This window comes from Durio zibethinus, chromosome 13 (assembly GCF_047325235.1).
Source record: "Durio zibethinus cultivar Kanyao isolate XHJ-2024 chromosome 13, ASM4732523v1, whole genome shotgun sequence".
NCBI classification, from domain to species: Eukaryota; Viridiplantae; Streptophyta; class Magnoliopsida; order Malvales; family Malvaceae; genus Durio; species Durio zibethinus.
This window is the reverse complement of record NC_143174.1, coordinates 23,623,167-23,649,772: the sequence shown is the minus strand read 5'-3', so window position 1 is coordinate 23,649,772 and position 26,606 is coordinate 23,623,167. Positions and strand designations below refer to the sequence as shown.

The 26,606-nt window shown below is 32.6% G+C and overlaps 3 protein-coding genes and 1 pseudogene across 5 annotated transcripts; 2 read left to right on the top strand and 2 right to left on the bottom strand.

The window, feature by feature from the left end:
• Positions 1 to 1,453: 1,453 nt before the first annotated feature.
• LOC111303207 (proline-rich receptor-like protein kinase PERK15) lies at positions 1,454 to 5,590 on the top strand. Its single transcript, XM_022899308.2, has 8 exons — positions 1,454 to 2,225; positions 2,964 to 3,521; positions 3,632 to 3,718; positions 3,809 to 3,879; positions 4,106 to 4,182; positions 4,280 to 4,421; positions 4,582 to 4,743; positions 5,079 to 5,590. The coding sequence occupies exons 1-8, from the start codon at positions 1,655 to 1,657 to the stop codon at positions 5,391 to 5,393; spliced, it is 1,983 nt and encodes a 660-aa protein (XP_022755043.2). The 5' UTR covers positions 1,454 to 1,654; the 3' UTR covers positions 5,394 to 5,590.
• Positions 5,591 to 7,173: 1,583 nt separating this feature from the next.
• On the bottom strand, positions 7,174 to 10,608 carry LOC111303208 (Peroxisomal membrane 22 kDa (Mpv17/PMP22) family protein). The gene is made up of 3 exons (XM_022899309.2): positions 10,238 to 10,608; positions 8,635 to 8,726; positions 7,174 to 7,819 (listed from the first exon to the last, which is right to left on the bottom strand). The coding sequence occupies exons 1-3, from the start codon at positions 10,385 to 10,387 to the stop codon at positions 7,408 to 7,410; spliced, it is 654 nt and encodes a 217-aa protein (XP_022755044.1). The 5' UTR covers positions 10,388 to 10,608; the 3' UTR covers positions 7,174 to 7,407.
• A 5,849-nt stretch (positions 10,609 to 16,457) lies between these two features.
• On the bottom strand, positions 16,458 to 17,822 carry LOC111302590 (agamous-like MADS-box protein AGL80 pseudogene; annotated as a pseudogene).
• A 3,795-nt stretch (positions 17,823 to 21,617) lies between these two features.
• Positions 21,618 to 26,571, top strand: LOC111303205 (uncharacterized). 3 transcript variants are annotated; one of them, XM_022899305.2, is made up of 5 exons: positions 21,681 to 21,822; positions 22,418 to 22,501; positions 22,828 to 23,081; positions 23,903 to 24,814; positions 25,405 to 26,571. In XM_022899305.2, exons 3-5 carry the CDS (start codon positions 23,019 to 23,021, stop codon positions 26,263 to 26,265), a joined length of 1,836 nt encoding a protein of 611 aa, XP_022755040.2. In that variant the 5' UTR covers positions 21,681 to 21,822; positions 22,418 to 22,501; positions 22,828 to 23,018; the 3' UTR covers positions 26,266 to 26,571. The 3 variants fall into 3 exon arrangements, with proteins under 3 accessions (XP_022755039.2, XP_022755040.2, XP_022755041.2); XM_022899306.2 differs by having other exon boundaries at positions 21,698 to 21,822; positions 22,397 to 22,501; XM_022899304.2 differs by lacking the exon at positions 22,418 to 22,501 and having other exon boundaries at positions 21,618 to 21,822.
• Positions 26,572 to 26,606: the final 35 nt, after the last annotated feature.

Sequence of the window (26,606 nt, the reverse complement as noted above, 5' to 3'; positions counted from 1 at the left end):
TTTTAGAGCTTTTGTGATAAAAAAATAAAAATAAAAATAAAAAAACACTTCGAATTTGAGGCCAGAGAGTTTTCATTTGCTAGACTTATTGAGTCGAAGCCTATTCTTGCCAACTCGGCTGGGATGATGGTGATTGGATAGACATCTAATCCCAAAAATCTGCCATGATTTGCGCTATCAGACGTCTATTATACGATAATTTATGGACACTTGTGATTACTTTTATATCTTGGTATTGGAAAATTTTATATTTGGAAAAGACTTGGGTTATTGAAGGGGGAATTATTATATTATTCACCGCTTACCTTTGTATATTTGCCCTCATAATCTTCCACTAATTTGATGATTAGATCTGGGAAAAAGCTCTAATGTTTATATTGACTATAAAGAGCTATAATTCAAGTTGGGGCAATGGAAAATGGTCCATCCTTTTATGAATTTATTTTGGCATTATTTTTGGATGTATCCCATTCATTTGTTTGGATTTCATTTCTCTGCAATTAGTAACTCAAATTGATCCAATCATAATCAGTAACAAGTTGTTTGACAGAAATAAAACGAAAAAAAAAAAAGCTAAAGAAATTGAATAAATGTGAATTTTAAAACCCGATAACCTGTTCGACTTCATCCAAAGTAGACCTATTCAGGTCCATTTATTGCCAAGAGAACTTGAATTTTGATCCAATTGGATTTATGGTCAGCCATACTTGACCTGGATTGCATTTTGAATAAATATGAAATATAATTCAATTCATTCATGTATTTTTTTAAAATATAAAATTTAAATATCAATATTTATAATTTTAAAAATTTTTTTATTATGATTTTTTTCGTAAAAAAATTACAATTGCGGTAAAATACAAGCTTGTTCTATAATTATTATTGCTCAAAAGTAAAACGAGGGTAAATCCCAATTTGGCAGAAGCAGTAAAAGAAGCTCCTAATCAAAGCTGAAACAACGCAAAATCTTAATTAGAAACTTTAAAAAATACACAAATAAATAATTGATTCAATTAATTAAATTTTTTAAAAATTTTCAATTTAAATATTATTAAAAACTGTTTTTTAAAAATATTTTAAATGTATAATCTATTATCATTTATTTTAAAATATGGTATGATATATTTTATTTTAATATAAAATTAAATAATTTATTTATTTTAAATTTTTTTATAAAAAAAAAACTCTAAATTTTTTTAATTAATTGTGTAATGCTTAATTACGTATGGAAAAAAAAAATCCAAAACGAGTACTGAAACCGCGGGCCGGTAGCAGAAAGGGACCCACCAAACAGCTCTTTGTCCTAAATTGGACAGCACAGCAAAAAACACCAAGCATTTTAGTGCCAACAACAACAGCAGACGACAATTAACTCCCCCCTCTCCCCCCACCCCCCCCCCCCCCTTTAATTTTTTGTTCTTCTTAAAAAGCTTCCAGTCCAACAACACCAGGCAGGGCCAGCAGCGCGGCAGCATGTGCAGAAAAACGACAAACTTTCAAACTTGAAACGCTGCATTGCTGAATCAAATCCTTCAATCTTCCGACACCCAATTAATCTCTTTTTCCCTCACTTCCTCTAATTAAACCCAAAAAACTTTTAGTTTTTAGTTTTTTTTTTTTCTTAAGCACTTGTTTGATTTTTTTAGAGACTACAATGTCATCACCAACACCCGGGGCTACTCCAGCTCCAACATCGTCACCACCATCAACAAACACTACCTCCCCACCACCACCAGCGGCCACAACTCCGCCGCCAACCAACACTCCCTCCCCACCACCATCCACCCCATCTCCACCTCCAGCCACCACTTCAGCTCCTCCTCCTTCAACCACCACCCCATCTCCCCCTCCTCCCTCCACTTCATCACCTCCGCCATCATCTTCTACCTCCCCATCGCCTCCAGGCACCACATCTCCACCCCCATCTTCCTCCAATCCTTCCCCTCCGCCTCCTTCTACATCAATTCCATCGCCACCACCCCCGAGCAGTTCGGGGACCCCATCGCCACCACCACCTTCGACGAGTTCGGGGACGCCATCTCCTCCACCGCCGTCTTCGTCTAATTCAAGCAGTGGGGTGTCAACAGGGCTGGTAGTGGGGATAGCAATAGGGGGAGTGGCGATATTGTTGGTTTTGAGTTTGTTGTTTATATGTTGTAAGAAGAAGAGGAGAAGAAGAGACGAGGAAAGTTACTACGTGCCTCCTCCGCCTCCTGGGCCTAAAGGTCAGGTCTTTTCCCCATTTATGGAATTAGAGTGTTCATTGGATTTATGGGTATTTTTATTGATTTTGTTAAATTTTTTAAACAGGAAAAATGGGTCATGTTTATTTTCAAGGATTCTTTTGGTTTTTAATTAAAAAGATGAAATTTTGATTTTTTTTTATATCTAATATTTCCTCCTATTCTCTTTTTAGAAAAAAGCACGTTTTTACGGTTTTGAAGATTGATCCGTGCTTGAGTGAAGCAAATAATAGATGTTTGAATCATATCTTTGGTTTTTTTTACATATGCATTGCTGCTAGTGCATTTGCATGGGCCTTTTCGGTTTTGGTTGCATCATACGGAAGATGAAGAACTTTGTATGTCTTTCGCTTGAGCTTTCATATGATCAATCCTTTCGCTAATTAAACGTTAGCTTTGTTCACACTAGGCCATTGCGCTCATGGTGTTTCTTGAATTTCCTTTATATATATATATATATATATATATGAGGCTGACAGGATTTGAACCTGGTGACTGTAACTAAGAAGTTAATATTCTATTAACAGACCCTGCAACTGTTGGCCATATTTTGACGGAGTTTGGAGATTTTATTTTATTTTGGTTGTTTGGGAATTATAGAGGCAAATGCATATGCTAATTGTAAAAGGATTCGATCATCTTCCTAATAACTTTGTAGCCCTACTTTATTGACCCTGACCTAGGTGATCATAATTCATAGAGGTTGTTGGTTTTTTCCAGATGATCCATATGGTGGCCAGCAGTATAGGTGGCAACAAAATCCTCCCCCACGTGCGGATCAATTTGGTGCAGTGCCTTCAAAGCCCACTCCTCCACCAGTTACAGCATGGCGACCTCCTTCTCCAGGACGCTCTCCTAAGCCTTCATCAACCCCACCTTTCGTGAGCAGCAGTGGAGGTTCCGGCTCTAATTATTCAGGTTCTGAAAACCCGCTGCCACCACCCTCACCTGGTATTGCATTAGGCTTCTCTAAGAGCACATTTACCTATGAGGAATTAGCAAGGGCAACAGATGGCTTCTCAGATGCAAACCTTCTTGGCCAAGGTGGTTTTGGGTATGTGCACAGAGGAGTTCTCCCGAATGGGAAGGAAGTAGCAGTCAAGCAACTGAAGGCTGGAAGTGGGCAGGGGGAGAGAGAATTTCAGGCAGAAGTTGAGATTATCAGCCGTGTTCATCACAAACATCTTGTATCATTGGTTGGATACTGTATCTCTGGGACAACAAGAATGCTTGTTTATGAGTTTGTTCCAAATAACACTTTGGAGTTTCACTTGCATGGTAAGGTTGTCTTTGGATTTGCAGGTCATAATGCTTCTTTCAAGTATTGTGAATGCTAATTGATGTTTGATTCATCTGGTAAAATATCTAATAGAGAATGCTAATTGCAGGAAAGGGGCGTCCTACCATGGATTGGCCAACTAGGATGAAAATTGCTTTAGGATCTGCAAAAGGACTGGCATATCTTCACGAGGACTGTATGCTCTCTGACTCTCTCTCTTGCTTACTCACTCTACATGTAGGAATTTAATCTCTCACTTTATGGTATCCATTATTAATATTTTCAGGTCATCCTAAGATAATTCATCGTGATATTAAGACGGCTAATATTCTGTTAGATTTCAAGTTTGAGGCAAAGGTATTGATTTCATTTTAATTTCTTGTCAAATCTAAACATTTGAACCACAAACGAAATCCAAACAAATACAACCAAAACACAGGCCCTGAGCTGCCTGTGTAAAATCTTGTTTATTTAATTGACATAGATTTGCTTTTGTCAACCTTTTTAACTAAGTTAATCATGTTTATGTATTTTTTTTCTATCACTATAGTCATTGAGATAATAGATAAAATTTTGTTTTCAGGTTGCTGATTTTGGACTAGCAAAGTTTTCTTCTGATGTCAACACTCATGTCTCCACCAGGGTGATGGGTACTTTTGGGTAAGAAGACCTGCATTCTTGTTGCTTGGTACATAGGATACGTGATTAAAATTTTTTAGTAGTTGTTTTTCATTCACTTATTTCTTACTCTTTCCAGGTATTTGGCTCCCGAGTATGCTTCAAGTGGAAAACTCACGGACAAATCAGATGTTTTCTCTTTTGGGGTCATGCTTTTGGAGTTGATTACTGGACACAAACCAGTTAGCTCTTCTTATATGGAGGACAGTTTGGTGGACTGGGTTAGTTATTACTTTGGTCAATGATTGACAGTGCAAGCACACACAAACATGCATAATTTCATCTGCATTTTTTTTTTCTCTGTGGATCGATTGCAGCTACGGAATTCTAGATTTAATCTTCTTAGCACCTTTGTTAAGTAAATTGGATTCGGCATTGCAGGCTAGGCCTTTGCTCACAAAAGCTATGGATGATGGAAACTTTGACAGTCTGGTTGATCCAAAGTTACAAAAGGAATATAACCACAATGAGATGACTCGTATGGTTGCATGTGCTGCTGCTTGTGTGCGACATTCAGCACGACGTCGACCACGAATGAGCCAGGTAATTGGTGTAGCAAAATTTCTTTCAAATTCCATTTTTGGTATCGAGATCCAATTCTAGGTCTGCCATATCTGGTTGATGGGTATGGCTCTGAAGACAGATGGATAAGATGACCAGATAATTGTGACAGTAATTCATTTATTAATGAAAATTTAGTTGAGAGACTTGCATATTGTATTTTTTAGAGTCTTCTGCTTAGAATGACTATCAACCAAGTTGGTTTAACTGGTGGTTGATGGTTCATGAGTGAATTACCATACTTTCTTTTAGATCTCGTAGTTACTTTTATGGTCCACTCATTATTAGATTCTGACCCTAAACTTGACACCAAGCAGATACTCCGTGCTTTAGAAGGAGATGCATCATTGTCTGATCTCAATGAAGGAATGAGACCTGGACAAAGCAATGTCTACAGCTCTTATGGAAGCTCAGACTATGACACAAGCCAGTACAATGAAGACATGAAAAGGTTCAGGAGGATGGCATTGGGCACACAGGAATATGGAGCTAGTAGTGAGTACAGTGAGCCCACCAGCGAATACGGTTTATACGCTTCTGGCTCAAGCAATGAAGGCCAAACCACCCGGGAAATGGAGATGGGAAGGATGAAGAAGAATAGCCAAGGTTTTAGCGGAACTTCAACCTCTTGACGGTATTGTTTTTTGTAAAGATCCCATTCCTAACTCTTTTTATGACTTGGATGTCACGTTGATTTCAAAGTTTGGCAAGTTTTTCATGAGATTACACACTTTTTTATCCATTTGATTTTTGAAATTACAGTTTTTCATTGATTTGTATTTATTAGTGATTCACACAAGGTAAACAATGGATACACTTTGATTGATTCTTTTTTTTTTTGTTGCTTGAATGTTAATATCAATTTGGTTTGCCGAAACCAGACTTCCTCCATTGATTTGTTGTTATTCTTCCCCTTCAGTTTGCTTGGATTGGAAATTTTGTAGTTAGGTTGAATTCCCATGTTGTGTGAGTGACATTAGTTCCTGGCTTGTCTGCATTTGTATCAAGTTTCCGCCTAAGACTCACCAACTCAGAGCATCAATCTTTGATCGATGATATGATTTTAAGATTTATCGGTGACATAAAATGAAAATCTAGAATCTTAAATGTAACGCTCGCTCAACTAGAAAAATGGGTTAGATTCAGTTCATGCTGTAACGTTCTTGTCCAACTTGTGTTAGCTTTGAAAGTGAACAAAGCTTAGCTGGCGCTGGGGGCTTTATCTGATCACATGCATGGCCAAAGAAAGCAAAAAAAATTCTCTCCTTTTTAAATATTCCAAAACGAGATTGCAGTCAAACAGCATTACAAAATCATTGAAAATGGCAAAATGTGGCCAGCTCATTGTGGGCTGTGGTCAGACCGTTGAGTGCCTACCAACGAACCTTACCTATACCAAGTCAAGATGCCAAGAGGTAGGGAAATGGATGACTCATATCCGTTCTGTCATGGTTTGCACGTTTGGTATAATGTGATGAGCTTTTATCCAATTCTTGGGAACCGGAATTATTATTCATTAAGCATATTGAATTCTCTCTTACACATATGTTATTGAATTACATAATTAGAGGTAATTTTCTCTTATCTTCATATTCAAAACGGAGTTTTAAGCTCTAAACCTTGTTTCCCTTCGAATTTTGTATGAATATTATAATTTAAATATCAAGAATTATTATCAATATCGACAGTACTTTCAAAATTGAAACTCTATTTTAGAAGATTCTCAGGTTTAGGCGCCAATGTAATCATACAAAACACGGTTGGCAAGGATCTCAGGATTATGATCAGTTGACGAAATCAGATAAAGAATTAGAGAAGATTTATGGAAAACGATGTCCAGTTATTCATGCTATTCAAGTTTTCAATTGGTGAGATCTGCTGCGCCGATTTCATAAAAATGCTCAATATTAATTTCTTGTTATAGCTAGAAACTATAAGTGTGGATTTCCTGAGCCCAAGCCCATTACCAAACGTAGCCCAATTATATTTGATTAGTTGTAATTTGAGGAAAACATGGGGGCGGGGTACTTCCCAGACGCAAAAGAACCTGATAGGCGAACAAGTTTGTTAAGAACTGTAGTAGTTGTTTGTTTCTCTGAAAGATTCTCTTCTGTTCTTCAGTCGATCATTTTTAATTATTTAATGAATTAATTTTTATTCATTTTTTAAACACGGGAGAAAAAAAAAAGAGACAAATCTGATCTCATTTTTCCTGAATTAAATCCTAAAAAAAAATCTTAATTTTCCAAAAAATTTCAGAAGCTTTGTATAAAAAATGCCTACTCCCTCTGAAGGTTCACAAAACAATCTGCTGTATTGTATTCAAGCAAAGAGTACCAGTTCCTTCAGTAATCGTAGTTTCAGTTCATCAGGCTTCGATTATATACATGCTGTTTTTCCCAGAAAGAAGAATTGCACAAACACATCTTCAGCTTGGGTTCTGTAGTTTATTCCATTTAAAGTGAAGATTGGTTGGACATTACTGAAAGCTTAAAATAATTCAATCCCTCCCCAAATCTAAAACCCCAGTTGGCATTTTGGGATTGTTCTATGATTCTTTCAACAGTATATGAATATTCTGTTGTACACTACACTTGGTACTATGAACAGTATGAGGAAAAAAATTGCAAGTGAGGAGAAATATCATCATAATCTGCCTTGGCCTCCTCGTTCCTTCAATGAGGTGAAAGAAGTAAACTGCTGTTTCCAGGGAGCATCCTTCTGTTGATCAATCCATGACAAGAAGGCACTGTCTAGCAAGCAGAAGATATTAACATAAAGGAGTTGGTATCTCACAGGAACATATCGGAAATTTGCAACCTGAACAATTGGCCACACAGCACCCTCCAATATCAAGGCTGGGAGGAAATCCCTCTTCACATCTTCCTTCACTTGATCAACACTTTTGCCGTTGGAAAACCCCATATAAGTGAAAAATACAAGCAAGTCAAAGGGCCCAAAGATAAGGCCATCCATTGCAACTTTGGTAGCTACAAACCTCGCCGACTTTGGCCGTAGTTGAAGCCTCAACTTTATAAATCTGTCCAAGCCTTCATACCTACATGGAGGAATAACAGGTTGTAAGCAGTTGCTAGCTCATGCGATGAAGTGCATTCAACATAACCAATTCAACAGATACCTGTCATTGCCAATCTTACACATAATAGTTTCTTTCATTTCACTTCAAAAGCTAGCTCTAAGTCTCATTTACAATTTATTTTACAGTCTTCTACATATTGGTTCTACAAATCTGTAAGAAATTGGAAGAATTCTGCAAGCTCTTCTCAGATGTAATCCAGGCAACAAGTTTGAAATCTCCAAAATATAGCATTTTCTTTTCCTACTTAGCAATGTAGATTGTTAAATCATGATTATCAAAAAATCACAAAATTAGATTCATTATTACATTATTACATATCAACACATAATTTCTTACCAACAGTCAAATGCTCCCCCAGAACTACCTTCTAAGTTATTTTCTTTTTTAGCGCAAACTCTGTGAAACATAAGTCTATCCGTACACTAGTTAGGAGAAACGAGCTTTTATAATTAGAAGAGACCAAAACTTCTAGAGTAGCCAATGAAGCACGTGGATGCAAGTAATAAGAAATGATATGAGATTTAAGGAAGCAGATGAAAAGGTTGTTGTTGATAGAAATGAGTGGCGCAAGAATATTCAAAACCATAACCTAACATGAGTCCTATTTTCATACTACCGACCTCAGAATTATGGGATATAAGGCTTAATATGTTATTGTAGCACAAACTGTGTCTAATTTAAGACAGTGTTCTATAAGAAGCCAGTATAATCAGAACATAAAAAAACTCAGGCTAAATAAATCAAAATAAAAGGAACAAAGATAAACTACGAACCAGAAGTGCCCAACTGGTCCAACAAAGCCAAATCCAAAGATACTTGTGATAGCTACTCTTTTCCAGTTGATTTTAAATTCTTGCCCTGCATCCTGCCAAATGAAACACCAATTATTGTCCTACTAGTAGAAAAGGAGATGGTTTATTCAGAATCCATCTTCAGCAAACACTCAAACTGATAAATAGAAACTGTAATTTCTGAAAACCCAATCATGGTTCTAACCAACAAGTCATTGGGCATCGGGTAGAAGAACAAAATATATTAAAGCATATATCCATCAGTACAAGTAGTTAGTCATCAATATGAATAATGCTATGCATTGATATCATGACACAAGAACCATTATAAGGAAGAAGTTGGTTGCTCAAAATGTAAGAATATAGTTAAATCAAATAAAATATGCATTGAATAATTCTATTGCTTTCCACGTGATTCACCTCTGACACACTGGAATGCCTTACCCGTATAGACAGTAAGCATTGAATAGAGAGCAAAGGATCTGGGAAATACACCATTAAATTATGAAAAATCCAAGAATTAATTAACCAGAAAGCATGAGAGTAGAGACCAACCAAAAGAAAACTCTTAACCTCAACTGCTTAAACAACATTTTCTGGTACAGAATTAGGAAACTATATTTCTACTGTTCAATTAAGTAAATTTATGGCCAAGTTTTACGACTTTTCTTATTGGCAGTATTATTCATCTCACCTAAGATTTATGAGTGCATTTTACAAATGACAAAACAAATAAGAAAATGAATAAGGAACAACTCAAACTTATATTGACTACTAAGAAATGCATACCATAGCATCATTAAATCCATGGTGACCGTAAACTATGGGAATGCGGTGATGCCAATTGCTAACTAAGACACATTTTCGGTTTTATCACCATTAGATCAGCAGGAAACAGTTGAAACCACAACAAAAAAGAGGGAAGAAAACAGTGGACATGCTTTTCTTAACAGCCTTTTCTATCTCAAGTGAAACCCTTCTAGCACGTTAGGATGTCTTATGAACTTAAATTGCAAACCATCAATTGGTGTTTCAGGATTTAATCACCACAAAACATTGGAGCCATAATCACAAGATGCAATTATTAGTTTGCAATTTTGTATTACCAAAACGAAGCCAATCATGAACCTTTACCAGCTGTTGGGGCAATGCCATATGTTTTCAACAAATGCCCCATGGAACATTGACATGATCAGATTCAATTCACAATAACACTTGAAAATGAAACCTTTAAATTGTTCCTTGATCATTAATTACCAATAGCACTCAATCAAAGATAAGCTATGAACATCAAGCAGGAACATATAGAACAATCAAGGATATTTGGGGCAAAATGAGACCCTATGAATAAAATGGGAATACATACCAAACAAAAACCATCATTGAAGATTGTAAAAACCCACAAGAAACCAACATAAAAATCTTAACATGTAGATACCCAATTCAAATATATAATAATAATAATAATAAAGGAAAATTTCAAATGAAATGAGAAAAACGCAGATTAACTCAGGTAAGTGAAAAACAATATGAAAATGAGATAGAGAAAAGAGGGATTTCCTTTGGAATGGAAAAAGGTGCTTACTTTATATTGAAGGCGTTTCTTTGCGGTGGAATGGGTGACGTATTGAGCAGCAACATCCCCAATGCCCCAAAGGAAACCTGAGCTAATAACTTGTGTTTTCACAGGATGAAGAGATAAGCAATTCTGGTAACATTTCCATATCCTCAACATTTTTTGAGAAAAAAAGAAGGGGGTGAAGAAGAACAGAAAAGGGGCTAGAGAGAGGAAAGAGGAGGCTATAAGAGAAGTTTGGAACCCATGTCACCACCTAGCCAGGAGGATGTCAGACCATGCCTTTCTCCACGACCCATCATCTCATTGATTTTATAAATGTTGGTGTTTTTGGCTGACTTCCACTTAGAACAAAAAGATGAATTTTTTTTTTTTATTTCTATTCAAAACACAACAAATTTGACTATTATTATTATGATTAACAAAATAATTAAAGATTCCTTTTTTTACAAGAAAAATGCACTAATATTTACATTTTAATTTGTTCGGGCAATTAGGAGTTGAGAGTGGTTGGTGCTTATCTCATGCGCTCCGACCTTTAAATTAAAATTCGTGCAACTTTGGATTAAGAATGAACTCTTTATGTTCAAATCAACTTATGAATTAGGCGTGCAGGGACCAACTAAAAAGGTAGAATACACGAGCTAAAAAAATAAGAAAATATTGAAATATGTTGTATATCATTAAAGATAAATGTGTCTGATAATGTATAATTGATGCCAAAAATTAATTTTTGAGATGTAAAGATTAATTGTAAATAAAAAATTCATAAAAAAATAATTTATAATAATTTAAATAATGACAGAATATGATTATCAAATTAAAAGAAATAAAAATTTACCATTAAGACTAAAAATTAAAGGGTATAAAAATACCATCTTAAAAATTTTAATTAATGATACAAAACAATAGAAGTTCATAACTCTAGGAAATCCACCTAAGAGATACAAAATTTGAAAAAAAATCTAAAAGATTGCTTAAGGAAAAAGAAAACTCTATTTTTCTTCTATCAAAAAATAATAAAAAACTTATAGGCTAGGAACATCTCTCGAAGCATGGAGCCTAAAATCATGGGTTCACATGTGAACATAATTTATCTATTTACTTCTGCAGATTATATGATAATGAATCTGATCACAATTTTATCTATATTCATGCTCTTTTTTTCTAGCTAGTGTGAATACAATCTCTCTATTTCAACCTACCTTATTTATGTATTTATTTAATGGATTTGGACTAAGGATATACCCATTTTATTTTCGGATAAATTTACTTTAGTTTCAATCTAATTTGTATGATGTGTAAACATTTCAGTGTTAATCTCCTTTGGTTAGAAAAGACTTGTCTTTAAGTCTGAACTAATATTCTCGTCATGATAAGGTGATAAATCAGTAACATTGAAGGTGAAAAATACTCCATAAGTGTCAAAAAGCTCTATTTTATAGGCATTCTCCTCAATGCATTAGAGAATTCTAAATGAACCATCTGCCTTGGGTTGTAATTTGTCAAACTTTTTTTGAGAAAATATCTTTTTTTGCTAGTTTATCTATACTAAATCATCTTCGTTAAACTTCACATATTTTTTATGCATGATTATTGCCTTTTTATATTTTTATTTTTCTATAAAATTCTATTTTAAACTTGTTCATGAAATATTTTGATACTTTCGACTATTTTTTTTACATCTTTATCAAAATATTGATTAGTATAAAGTTGAATTAAAATCAAATGACATTTACATTCTTACCAAAAATAATTTTAAAAGGGTTGCAACCAATGATTTGACTTAGTGAATGGTTGTAAGCAAATTTCACTTGTAGTAAAATAAGTTTCCATTGTTTTTAGTTTCTTTCTCGTATAACTCTTCAAGAAAATTTATGCCTTGTTAGGTAAAATAGCTCATGGGATAAGGTTTATGTAATGTTGAATGTTCCTTATTAGTGGTAGACCAGCTAGTAACTCCTCATGAATAACATCTTAAAATTCTATCAATAATGGTTGTATCACTGTAAGGGGCTTCTTAGTATCTTTATTCTCTTTAATCAACAACAATGCATACATAATACCACCCATATTAATTTTCTTTATGTAATTAGCCTTGGTAAACAAGCTGTTTCCTTCCCTTTTGGTTGGTTTTGACAAAACTATGGGCTTGGTAGAGCCTAGGATGATTTTACATCCATCCTTCACAAATGTGTAAGTGTTGCGGTAACTATCATAATAACCCTTTTATCATAATGCCAAGATCTTTCGAGCAGTAAATGGTAAGTATCCATCGAAGTTACATTATACCATACTTCATTATTGTATTACTTTTCATAAAAAAAAGAACCAAACACCTATTGCAAACTTTGATTTTATTCTCTTTCTACAGCCAAGATAGCTTATATGATTAGGGGTGATCCATTGCTTTGACGCTCAATTACTGCATCATAAAGGTATAAGCAATATTTTTAAAATTTTCACTATCAATTATAACATCATATACCTTCTAATGTGCAGTACACCGAGTGTGAAACATATTCTTACGCAACCAATCTTTTTTGTTAACAGGTGTACTACTCAAGCTGCATTGTATGACTAAGGATGTTTCACAATCGCCATAGGTTATCTCTTTCTTCTCTTCAAGGTTTTGATCCTCTTCAGTCAACTTCTCTTTATTTTTCTCTAAGTCTTCCTCTACTAGAGTCATAATCTTTTTGTTTGGGTATTTTGAGGTAATGTGTCTAAGCCTTTGACATTTAAAACAACTTCTGGTTTGAGCATTGGATTGAAGCTTGCTTGTTGAGGTTTCATCTTTCTTTTAAGGTTGCTTTAGAATGGCCTTGAAAGAAACAACAGTCTTGGATGAGCCATATTTATTGATATAGCCTTCTTGGGACCCAAATCTTAAGTTGCTATCATGTGCCTCTTTTTGTTGTCTCTCTACTTTAAGGATAAGCCTGCATGCATCATTGAAAGTCCAATAGGGTTGTAGCTGCACCACATTAGCTATCTCAATCTTCAATCTTCCAAGTTATCGGGCAATAGTCTATTCCTCTTGTTTCATCAATTTGTATTTTAACATGAGGTGGTTAAACTCAACCGTATACTCCTCTATTAAGAGATCTCTTTGCTTCAAGTTATAGAGCCTAAGAAAGATATATTGCCAAAAGTTATCTGAGAGATACTTTCTCTTTAACTCTCTTTTCATCTTCTCTCAAGTTGTAATTTTTTTTTTTTACCTTCTCTTTCCCTTTGCTTTTTTAGATTTTCTCACCAAAATGATACATGCTTTCTGAGTTTGATGGCTACTAACTTCACCTTACGATATTCAGGGGCATCATGGTATTCAAATATGCGTTCTATCGTATTTAGCCAATCTAAAAATTTTTTAGGTTGTATTTTTCTCTCGAACTTAGGAATTTCTATCTTCAGATTGAATATGCTAGGTTAAAGTTAGTTTTTGCGTAGATAGTCTCTAACTTATCATGGGTGAGATAGGGTGCTATCATTAGAATCACTATTGTTTTCATGGAATAGATTGGTTTTTCTTTCATTTTTTTCGTTCCTCTTTTGTTGCCTCTTTATCTCCTTTCTTTCTTTTTGTATATGTAGTTGCTGTTGTAGTTGAATGATCTGTTGTAGCATTTTCTTTAAGAAGACATCTCTTAGGTCAACATTGATAGTTGCTGCAACGTTAGTGTTAGCTTCAACCTTTTCTATCGGTGCTTGATAATGATGATATACCATAGCTTTGATACCAATTTAATGTCAAAAATTGATGTTTGAGATATAAAGATTAACTGTAAACAAAAAAACTTATAAAGAAAATAATTCACAAGGATTTGAATAATGATAAAATATGATTATTGGATTAAAATGGATAAAAGTTCACCATTAAAATTAGAAACTAAGGGATATTAAAACACCTATTTAAGAATTCTAATCAAAGATACAAAAAAATAAAAGTTCACTACTCTAGGAAATCCACCTAAGAGATACAAAACTTGAAGAAAAATCTAAAAGATTGCTTAAGGATAAAGAAAACTCCATTCTTCTTCTATCAAAGAATAATAAAAAATATATAGGCTAAAAACATCATTCTAAGCATGAAAACTTCCAGATTGCATTGCTAGAATTGTACTTAAAATCATGAGATTCACATGTGAACATAATTTACCCATTTACTCCTGCAGATTATATGATAATGAATCTGATTATAATTTCATCTATGTTCATGCTATTCTTTTTCAACTAGTATGAACACAATCTCTTTATTCTAGCCCACTTTATTTATGTATTTATTTAGTGAATTTGAATCAAGGATAGGTTCATCTTATTTTTGGATAAATCTGCCTTAGTCTCAGCCTAAGTTGTATGTGTATAGACACTCTGGTGTCAACAACTGAGGGTGGGGTGATCTTCTATTTATAGTTGACGCCCTAGCACTAATTATGACTATTTCTTAAAATCATGAGATTACATGATTTTTAAAAATAAAAGATTATACATCAATACACAGATTATACCTTGATTCTAAAGATCGTCTCTTAATCTTAAGAGTTGACCAAATCTCTTATGCTTATTGTGCCAACCCTCATTTCTGTCCTTGGTGCTCGAGCCTTGGTCATGAGTGCTTAAGCCTCAGCTCCTAGTGCATCCACCCAGGCTGTAACATTCTCCCCTACCTAATTACGCGATGCCCTCGTCGCGTCCTCTACATGTGTTTGATTTGGTCTTGAAACTGCCAATTGTTACAGGCTCCAACCTTTAAACCAAAATTCATACTGTCTTAGACTAAAAATGAGTTCCTTATGTCTAAGTCAACTTATGAAAAAAGCATAGGGGTACTAAACCAACTAGAAATGCAAAATACGCAAGCTAGAATATGTCGTATATTACTGAAGACAAATGTGTCTAATGATGTACAACTAAAGGTAGGGTGACCCCCTATTTATAATTGAGGCTCCAGCACTAATTATGATTGTTTCTTAAAATCAAGAAATTACATGTTTTCTAAAAACAAAGGATTACACATCAATACACAAATTTTAAGGATACCCTCATAATTTTAAGGGTTGATTAAATCTCTTATGCTTGGTGCTTGAGACTAGGCCGCGGGTGCTCAGGCTTTAACTCCTAGTGCTCTTGCCTAAGGTGTGACACTTACATCCAGCCATATTTTTCTTTTAGCTTAATATTTTATTTATTTATTTATTTTATTAAGTCTTAGATTTGTCTGAAATAAAGAAATGTGTGACAATAGCAGTGAAAGAAAAATTAAAAATTAATTTAAAATTGTAATATTTTATTTGATTTAGATTATTATTTGTTTAATTCGTATTAAGTTCGGATATTAAATGTATATATTAATGTTGGATTAAATTTCGAATAAAAAAATAAAAAATAAAAAAAATTGAATCGAACTGAATTATATATTTTTATTAGTTTTTATGTATTTTAAATTTTTTTATAAAATAAAATAATTATTATATATATTTATTTAAATATATTAAAAATTTTATTAAAAGAATATATAAAAACAAAAACAATTAAAGTTTAAAAACTAATAAATTAAATTGAATCGTTAAAATTTGATTCATATTAAATCGATTTTAAAATAAGATCAGTTCAAATTTTTAAAAATTTATAATGTTATACATTATTTGAAAAAATTAAATTAAATCGAATCAAATTTGATTCGATTTAAACCATTATTATCCCTATTAATAAGGATTAATATTAAAAGGGTATTAATAACTAAAAAAAATTAAATTCAAGAGAAATTTTTTGTTTAATGAGTATTTATAAGTAAATTCAAATCCTAATGATGTGGGGTTGACTTAATCTCAATGGCTAAGGAGGGGTCACCCATAAAGTTTCTAATCCATCCAATCCTAAATTTATGTAAGTCTAACCTTTTAACCCACTGATATTGGCAAAAAAAATTGGGGATAGCCCAAGTTTTTTAACTTTTAATGATTGTCGTAGATGGTTCGCCCAAGTTCTCTTTTTATTTCTTCAATGATTAATGTCATAAATCTTTTGCTAATTTTTTACAAAATTAAATTTTGATCTGGATTTTTAAATTTTGGATCAAATAATATTTTAATTCATAAAATTTTAAAAATAATTTATTGATTTTTATATTTTCATGGCCATAATAAAATAATCTTTCTATTAATCAAATCGTTAATTCAAACGAAATGTAATTGACAGCCCCTATAAAATACACCAGGTTACCAAACTGCAGCAAATAAAAAAAAGGGAAAGAAATTACAAGAAACAGATATTAAACTGAAGAAAACAAATGCAATTCCCAATCCTAAGACTTTGGTTTAATACATTATTAGCAAATTAATTGTTGGGAGATTGAGTTGAATGGCTTCCTTCAACTCAAGAAAGATTGATTTCAACGCTAAAAAAGACTGACAAACGGGCAGAGCCCATCGCAGCTCCTGTGGCTTGTATAAAAACAATGCAGTCTTGCAACAAGACATTATTATCAGTAACATGTCCCGAATTTAAGGTTTTTTCCTCTGATAAAATTAAAGAAAGAGAAAATCAAATTGAACATAAAACCTGTTTGACATACCAGAAGCAAACACTGAAACTGTGATACACCTATTTTTCCTGAGGTAAAAAGGCATTAGACCAAAGAGCATTGCCGTTGTTAACCCCAAATGGGAGCATCATCTCATGGCCACCAAATCCCAGGTGGTCCTGTGGGTTCATCAGGTCTGTAATCCGCTGTTGCCTCTGCATTGTATCCATGTTAGCCTCGAGATCTGATCTCTCCGGTTGCACTTTCTCTCCGCTCTTTGGCTTCGGTTCTGGTGTTACCATTGTAGCTGATGACGCTGCTGCGGACCCTTGGGAATGAGACGCTTTAGTAAGTGTATCAACCCTCTTGTTAATATCCTTCAAGTTTTGCCCAATCAACCACCCAAGTTCATTTAAATCCATCATGTTCAAATTGTGAAAGCCTTTTCCTGTAAGGTTTTGGAGCATGAGTTGTTTCATCTCCTTTTCGCGATTGTTCTTGTAGTATTTCTTCAGCTGTTCATTGGTTTTTGCGATCCTTTGCCTAAGGAAACTCTCTTGGTCCACCATGTTCTTGTTCTGTTTCGTCTCAGGCAACTTCTTGAACTCCGAGAGCACACGCTGGACTCCGACGGGGGATGGCCAAACCTCCGGTTGAGATTCATTAGGACTGTAGATAATTGCACAAGCTTCTATCCCACAAAGAGTACTGAGTTCACTCACCTTCTTCATCAGACCCTTCTTTCTTTTCTTGTTTGTGGCTTTCCTGGCAAAATCATTGGTAATGTAGGCAAGCTTCACTTTCTGCCTAGTCATGGCTTAAAAAGCAAAGAATAGGTAATTTCAATCACTTCTTACCCAAACAATCTATAGAGATTAGAAAGGAAAGGATTCCCCAATTGTTATTATTGCAAGATTATAGTGGTGTAATATATCCTCGTTGGACGTATTAATGGTGATTTAAAAAGGAAAAAAAAACAATTTCAAATCTATTGCTCATTTGGTGATACGAAACAAACATTGACAAAAGCTATATATACAATCTATTTATTTATATATTGTATGAAGAGAGTGAAAATTTGCTCAAATTAATTGCAATGATAGCTGTGCTTTTAATGTAGAATATGATGAGATGTCTGCTAAAGATACCAAAACTGTAGATGCGGTGGTCTGGAGATGATTTGACGTATTTTACATGATAATATTTTATTTTAATCAATATCTACTATTGAATTATAACGGTTGCTTTAATAATAAGATTATCTACCATTGAATTATAACGGTTACTTTTATAAGAGTGTTCATTTTTTTACGTTCATTCATTTATGTACATTTGGTATAATTTATTTATAACCTATCTACCATTGAATTATAACGGTTGCCTTTACAAGAGTGTTCAATTTTCTACATTCATTTATTTATGTATATTTGGTATTATTTATTTATAATTTTAAACTTATATGATATATGTGTGATGCACGAAAATATATTTATATATCATTTAAAATATTTTTTTTGACTTAATTATTCCATCCAATCGAGCTATTACCTATTATTAATATTAAAATTTTTAATTAAAAAGTTAAGAAAGAGCAATAGATAAATAAATCTATATTTTGAACCCTCGATAGTTTTTTATTTTGAATTATATTAGTTTTCAAGAGTATATTTATATATTTATAAGTTTATACATAATATAAGATTTTTTTAATTATAAATTAAGATTTTATATTTATGAATAACTTAAAATTTATATATTTAGAATTATGTAATGTCAAACCCAACAAAATAAAATATAATATTTGTTTTAAACATAACATAAACCTTAAACATTTTAACATATAGAATAAAATTAAAATTAAAATATCAAAATAGATATTCAATACCTTATACTCAAATTCCAAAAAAAAATAAAAAATTAAAATATCAAAATAGATATTCAATGCCTTATACTCAAGTTCCAAAGAAACAATTAATATATATAGAGAGATAGACCTTAAAACAAAAAATTATGTAAAAAATATAAAAAATATGAAAAAATTTTAAATTTTAAAATAAATTTTTTGCTTGAGATTTTTTTAAAATATAAAATCTGAGAGTTCCAATCCCTATTCATATACTACAAATAGCGTGGATAATTCTTTTATAGGAGCATGACTAAGTATTTTTGTTTCTTTTAGTTAAAACCTTATTAGATGATATTTATAGTTGTAAACTAGTTGGATTGATTAAAATTCAAAGCTCATATGCCCAATTTTGATTTTTTTATTTCACTTATTTATCTTTATTTTTTAATTTATGATTTTAAGTTGTATTTATCTTTGTTTACTTTTTTTATTTTTTTATCTTTAGTTTCTTTTACTTTTATTTTTTTTACTCTTATTTCATTATTTCTATTTTTTCTCTTTACTATTTATCTTTATTGATTTATCTTTTTTATGATAAAAAAATAACATTTAAAAAAAGAAAAATTTTGAAAATCGCAAAATGGTGAAAAAAGTTGGGAATTAAAAGGATTTTATTTTTAGAGGATAGTTTATGTTTTAGAGTTAAAATTGAGTAAGAATTCATGAAGATAAATTCTAATTTTTTTAAGGATTATTATTCTTTGGTGATGGTATATAATTTTCAAGAGTTTAATTCTTATTCAATTTATAATACTTATCAAGTGAGAGTAATATCCTTATAAATAGTCCAGTTTATTCAATTTAGAATACTTACCAAGTTAAAGTAATATCCCTATTAATATTCTAGCATTCAACAATAACAAGCACACAACAATCACAGATTAGGTAATTTTTTAATGTGATTTTTAGGTTACAACATCGAATGAGATTAGGCTAAAGTAAGATTTTTTTTATTGTTGTGACATTTTTTAACGAGCGTTAACATTCCTAACGAAGATTTTGACAATACTATCAGATTTTGATGATGACTTTCGATGATGACTTCCAATTTTTTTAATCGTCAAATTGATTTGAATCGACCCATAATATCTGACTCGAGATTCATTATCTGTAGAGCCACTATTGAGCCGACTTGATCCATAACGTTTGACTCGAGACTTGTCACCTATTGAGTCAAGTTGCTAAGTAAAATCGAACCGCTGCACTAGTCACGAGCCAAGTCTTTCTTAAGCCAAACTAAGCAAAAAATTTTATGTATATTTTTATTTTATTTATTTATTTAAAAATAAAAATGTTTTTTAAAGATAAATAATTTTTGAAAATAAAAAATAAAACCTTGTCAATATATTGAAAGGTTTGTTAATTTAAAATTTTTTTTGACAAATAGGAAAACAAAACCTTTTCAACATAATGGAAATTTTAGAAATTAAAAAAATTATTTTTAAAAAATAAAAAAAAATCTTACCAATATATTTGAAGGTTTTAAAATTTTAAAAAATAATTATGGAAATAAAAATAAAACATTATCAATATATTAGAAGGTTTTTTAATTTTAAAGATTTAAAATAACATTTTATCAACATATTGAAAAATCTTATTGATAAAAAATACATGATTAAAAAGAAATAGTTATCTTGAATCTTATCAATTTATTAGATGATTTTTTTAATGAAAAATCTTATAAACATATTAAAAGGTATTCCTTAAAATGAAATATTAAATAATAATATTTTATTATATCTTAATTTTTTTTTTTATAAAAATTAGTTTTGAATTTCTGTTGGAGTTATTAAAAATGTCACAAATATTAATTTTTATATAAATTCTTAAATGAGAAATTCTTTTTATATTTATCAACTTATTGAGAATTTAGAAAATATTTTTAATATCAAAATTCCCACAAAATTTACATTTTATAAATAAAGTTTTTTTTTTTAAATATTAATGAATCTGATCACGAAATCTCTTTAAATATGACAAATAATCTTCTTGGATATTCTTTAGGTAAGGAATGTTCTAAAAATTATTATTATCATATTGGAGTAATTTAGGAATAATATCTAATAATTAATTATTCGATAAAATTTTTTAGATTTTTGATAACATGAAATTAACTAGTATTATCTTTTGGATTAACATTGTAAGAGAGTTATAACTTTTATTGCACGTAACTGTATTTTCAAATTCAATTTTGGTGGTAATTCTTAAATTATGTTTAGTACAAGTTTACAAATTTATATGTTATGATTAAGATCGAATAATAAATAGTAAATAAAATTAATTAAGAGAGATATAAGCTATTAAAAATAAATGTGATTAATTTAAGTAAAAAATTAAATTAAATTAAAATTTAAAATTAATTAAAAGATATCTAATTTATTAAAAGTAAATGTAGTTAATTTGATTAGAATCAAATTAATTAAAAATTAAAATTAATTGAGAAGAAAATTTAAAACATTAAATAATTAATTGAGAGAGAAATTAATTAAGCTTTTAAATATAAATGTAATTAATTTAACCAGAATAAAATTAAATTAACTTAAATTAAAGATTTTAAGTAATAGATAGGAGATAATTATTTAAGACTATTTATATGTGAAAAAAATTACACTATCTATATACATAATTATTTAAAATTTTTTTATTTTTACATATTTATATAATATTTTTGTTTTAATTTTCGTAAATTTTGGATTATTTTTTGAAAAAAATAAATAAAACCGAATTTTTTTATAATCCAATCATAATGGCTCAGATATTGTCGTTTTAAATTAAATAAAAACATTACTTTTGTCCACGTGGGCACTCGATGCTGTACAAAGAGGAAAAGAATATCTTTCAAATAAATATTTTACAAAATTTCTTTGTTCTAAAATGATGACCTTAGGAGAAAAGGCTGCCGTGGCAGCACCTGCTTCCACAAATAATGGGGAAGTACTTTGAGGCAACAAAAATTTGACAGCCTCAAAAAATTATCCACAGAAGCTAATTGTGATAATATTTTGTGGATAAGAATCTCTATTGGATGTCAAAACACAAGCACCCCCACTACACTCCAACACAGTTCTTCCCTTCTTCAACTCCATTTGCATTGGCATGTTTACAAAACCTCAACTCTTTAGCCATGCAAAACCCATATCTCCCTCCTTCCTGCCTTTAGAGGTACGTCCAACACTTCTTTAGATGTTTTGGGTTTTTTGTTTTAATCTGGATTCTTGTTATGTGTGATCATTTGCTTGAAGATGAAAAAAATTGAAGGCTGTAATTCAGTTCCAGGGTCTGATCTTGGTCATTAAACATTAATTGTGATGATACATGGGAATTGCATTTTTGAATCTGTTCATGTAGATTTGTATGCATACATTATCATTGAAATATGTTGACTGGGGTTTTTAGAGAGTTGGGACGGTAGTTAGTGGACTGCTATATGCTGCCATTTCACGCCTAAAAAATGAATTCGTGTAGAGTAGAATGTTGAATTGGGTTCTCTCTGCTAAGTTTTCATATGTCTTTATTATTATCTTTGATTGGAATTAAATGATATAACTTACATGGGTTTGCTTGACAGAGTTATGATGAAGATTTGAACTTTTTATTTATACTATTTTTATCTTTCTGTATTTGTCAAATGTCTCCTGCCATTCTTATTGAGTTTCTCTTTTTCTCTATTTTTGGTCCCTCCTTTTGCGTGTGTGTTATTGAATGACTAGATGATTGGATTTTAATTTGCTGACAGCGAAATCTTTCAACTTGTTAGAAGCATGGACTTTGTTCGTAAGAGATTTGAAATATTCATTGCCTTTATCGGAAGCATGGCTGTACAAGTAGGTCATGTAGGATGGTAAGCAATTGCCAAAATCTTCAGTACTTGGCATTATAAGGAAACTAACCTTAGTTTAAAGGCTAGCAGATATAGGAAACTGCTTCAAGTAGAAAATTTGAAGGACTTATATTCCATTCTATTTGTCACATTCTGGAATTTACTGTTCCTTTGCTACATTTAAATTTGCTTCTATGAACTAAGTTGGGTGGATTTCAAAATCTTCTCCTGTGGATCTATTCGTACAGTTTCCTTTTGGTGCGATTGAGCCTAGATTTTGCTGAAAAATCATTTTTGCTTCACTTATTTTTCTGATGTATAACATGTTGATTTTGCTGCACTCTCAGGACCTATTAAGGACAGGTTCTCCAGGTGTACCCTTTAAGCACAGGAATTTGAGTTGGAAAACAAGTTCCTGGCCTCCTAATGTTGCATGGAAGTGATTATTGTCAATCATAAAGGGTGGATGGTGGTTTATTAGACAGTGAAAAGAAGATAAGAAACTTTGGATAGTGTGGCTAACAGAAGGTCCATTGCCATGGGCAAACATCAGGAGAGAACAATCATTGGCAAGAAACTGGTTAAAGCTCCAGCAGTTGTGGTATTGTTATTGATACTGGTTTATTCTATATTTCTAATTGATTAAGTTATAAAATTGGGACATTCTTCAATTTCATATTATGAGGCATTAACAAAGATGTATTGAAGCTTAAGGAAGTGGCCTTTGCTGAAGAACTTGGTTCTAGTCTACCAACTACTAGATCATTAATTTTATGTTTTAATAAGTTATACGTTAAAGAATTATTCCTTGTTATGAATCATTAGTTTTACGTTTTAATAAGTTATACTTTAAGGAATTATTTCCATTTTTAATAAGTACCATGGAAAGTAAAAACTAACGCTTCCATGCCTGCTTCAAAATGGAAAACCAAAGTTTCTTTCCTTTTTATGGATCAGCTTCTCAGGCACGTAATTTAATCTGTTCTGAATGCATTTAATACTTTGCGTTTATAAATTTTTGTTGAGATTTTGAAGTCATTGATACTCAAGTGGTACCTAGGCAACTCTGTTTCTCAGAACTGATACCTAAACATTGACTCAGAATGTAACATGGTTCTCCAGCTGCTTAACAATCAGTTCATGACTGCATGACTAACTCATTTATCATATATTATGACATCTGCTAATTTAGATTTTGACTAGTTTCACTGTTTTTGGCCTGGCTGCATATACCTTTCGTTAATATGCATTCAAGTATATCATACTTAACATGAGAATGATGCTGTTCGATTTGATACTGTAAAAGATTTTCTATAGCTCAGTTCTTTTACCTTGTATGTCTACCTATCTAAACAAGCACGTGCTTGTCATATGCATGACTGCATGTTAATGATCAAATTGCGATTTGTTTGAATGTCACAGGTATCAAATGTACATGAGAAGGACCAGTTGCATTCAGTTACAGTTTCTGCAGTTTCTGAAGTTAAATCCAAATGCATTGTTTGCTTGGGAAAGAATGGTTGCCGGACTGTTCATGCAAGAACAAAATTGATGAATATTCTGATTGAGAAGGGGAAGCCTCAAGAAGCTCGTTCTGTTTTCAAAAGCTTAACAGAAGAAGGACACAAACCAACTCTTGTGACCTACACAACTCTTGTGTCTGCATTAACCCAGCAGAAACAATACAAGTCCATTACTTCACTTATCTCCAAAGTGGAAGAGAATGGTATGAAGCCTGATTCAATTCTCTTCAATGCTATGATCAATGCCTTTTCTGAGTCTGGAAATATGAAAGAAGCCATGAAAATCTTTCAGAACATGAAGAAGAGCGGATGCAAGCCCACAACCAGTACATTCAATACCCTTATGAAAGGATATGGCAATAATGGCAAGGCTGATGAATCTTCAAAATTACTAGAGTTAATGTTGCAGGATGAAGATGTGCAACCAAATGGTAGGACATATAATATTCTAATTAGAGCCTGGTGCAACAAAATGAACATAAAAGAAGCATGGAATGTGGTGTATAGAATGGTGGCATCTGGTATGTGTCCTGATGTTGTCACTTACAATACAATAGCAAGAGCCTATGCTCAGAATGGGGAGACTTATAGGGCAGAACAGATGATACTTGAGATGCAAAGCAACAAAGTGGCTCCCAGTGAGCGTACTTGTGGCATCATTGTGACTGGATATTGCAAAGAAGGTAACATGACGGAAGCTTTGAGGTTTGTGCACAGAATGAAGGAGCTAGGAGTGCAGCCAAATCTTGTTGTCTTCAATTCTCTGATAAAAGGTTTTCTAGATGTTACAGATACTGATGGAGTTGATGAGGTGAGTTTTAACCTTGATGCTTGTATATTTTTTCTCTGAAAATTCTTGTCCTCCGACTCGTAGATTATAACATGTTCAAAGAGCTAAAATACTGCTGGAATCAAGCCCTAGGCATTTCATTGTGTGCTATGTCTAAAGGGCTTCTGGAATAATAAATGGCAAAGTTTGTGTTATGAAGACAGTTAACTGTTAGTTCTGGGTTTGAACTTTTCGCTTCACTAGAGAGATTCAAATTGTGAAGCTTACTCTTTAAACAGCCACTTTTTGGTCTTTTTAAACTGGATGGTTTTGAGTTGTTCCTGTGCTGAGAATGTCTAATAAAAGGAAAATGAAGAATAGGATCTTTATTCTGCAGTCCTTAGCTCAAAGTGCTTTGTGTTTATGCTTTACTATCATGTTTCTTTTGATGCTTTCCATAATGATAAGAGTTAGACTAGGTAGAATAGAAAATTTTTGTTCTGTCACAATTTTGAGAAAATGTAAACACAGGTTGCACATGGTTTAATTAGCCGGTTGTATAGCATTTGAAGGCACCACTTTTATCATATTTCTTGTTAACCATTTGCTTACAATAAGGCATAATTTGACAGGCACTAACACTGATGGAAGAATTCGGGGTCAAACCAGATGTCATAACATTTAGCACGATCATGAATGCATGGAGCTCAGCAGGGCTGATGGATAAATGCCAGGAGATATTTGATGATGTGGTGAAGGCTGGTATAGAACCTGACGCCCATGCAGTTAGCATCCTGGCTAAAGGTTATGTTCGTGCCGGGAAGCCAGGAGAAGCTGAGTCACTCCTCGATTCCATGAGCAAATTTGGTGTGCATCCAAATGTTGTAATCTTCACAACCATCATCAGTGGGTGGTGCACTGCTGGAAAAATGGAGCATGCAGCCAGAGTTTACGAGAAAATGTGTGAAATCGGTATTTCCCCCAATTTGACTACTTATAAGACTTTAATATGGGGGTATGGGGAAGCAAAACAGCCTTGGAAAGCTGAAGAACTCCTGCAGGATATGGAAGACAAGGGCATCTCTGCTGAGAGGAGCACCATGCAGCTTGTTGCGGATGCTTGGCGTGCCATTGGATTACCAAGTGAAGCAAATAGAATTGTAAAACATGTAGATCAAGGAGTTGCATCAAATAATACAGATGAGATACCGGCAGAGAGTTTGGAGAAGGTTTATAAGAAACAAAACCTTAATGCTTCTTATTCCAATGTTTTGCAGATACCTGGAGTAGCCATCCCTGATCAAAATGGATCATCTACTGCTAAAACAAGAATCCAAATGGTTTTGAAGAAATACGATTCTTCATCTATGTTTCCTGCTCAAGCAAGTGCTTTAGGGGTGCAACCAACGATTATATGCCGGAAGCAGTTAACAAGAAGGGAGAGGATGCATGGTCAGTTTGTAAATTCATGTAAATTGGTGTTCATAAACTGATCGAGAATTTTGGGATGGTTGTCCAGAGATCATGTGGTTTGATTTTTGACACCATTGGACTTCTGGAAATGTTGATGACTCAAGGCAAAGCTGTAGATGTTGAAGCTGTTCATCAACACATACAGTTATATATTTATTGGATCATTGTCATACAATGTTTTTGTGTAGGTAATTAAAATGGCTGCCTACAATTTTTACATACATTATTTGTTTCAGGCAGGCCACAAAAAGACTACCATCGATTTGTCTGTGAATGGGTAACTTATTTTCAATCCTATATAATATATGATGATATCTTTGCATTCTACCTCATATCTCTTATGTTGAGAACATGATTCACC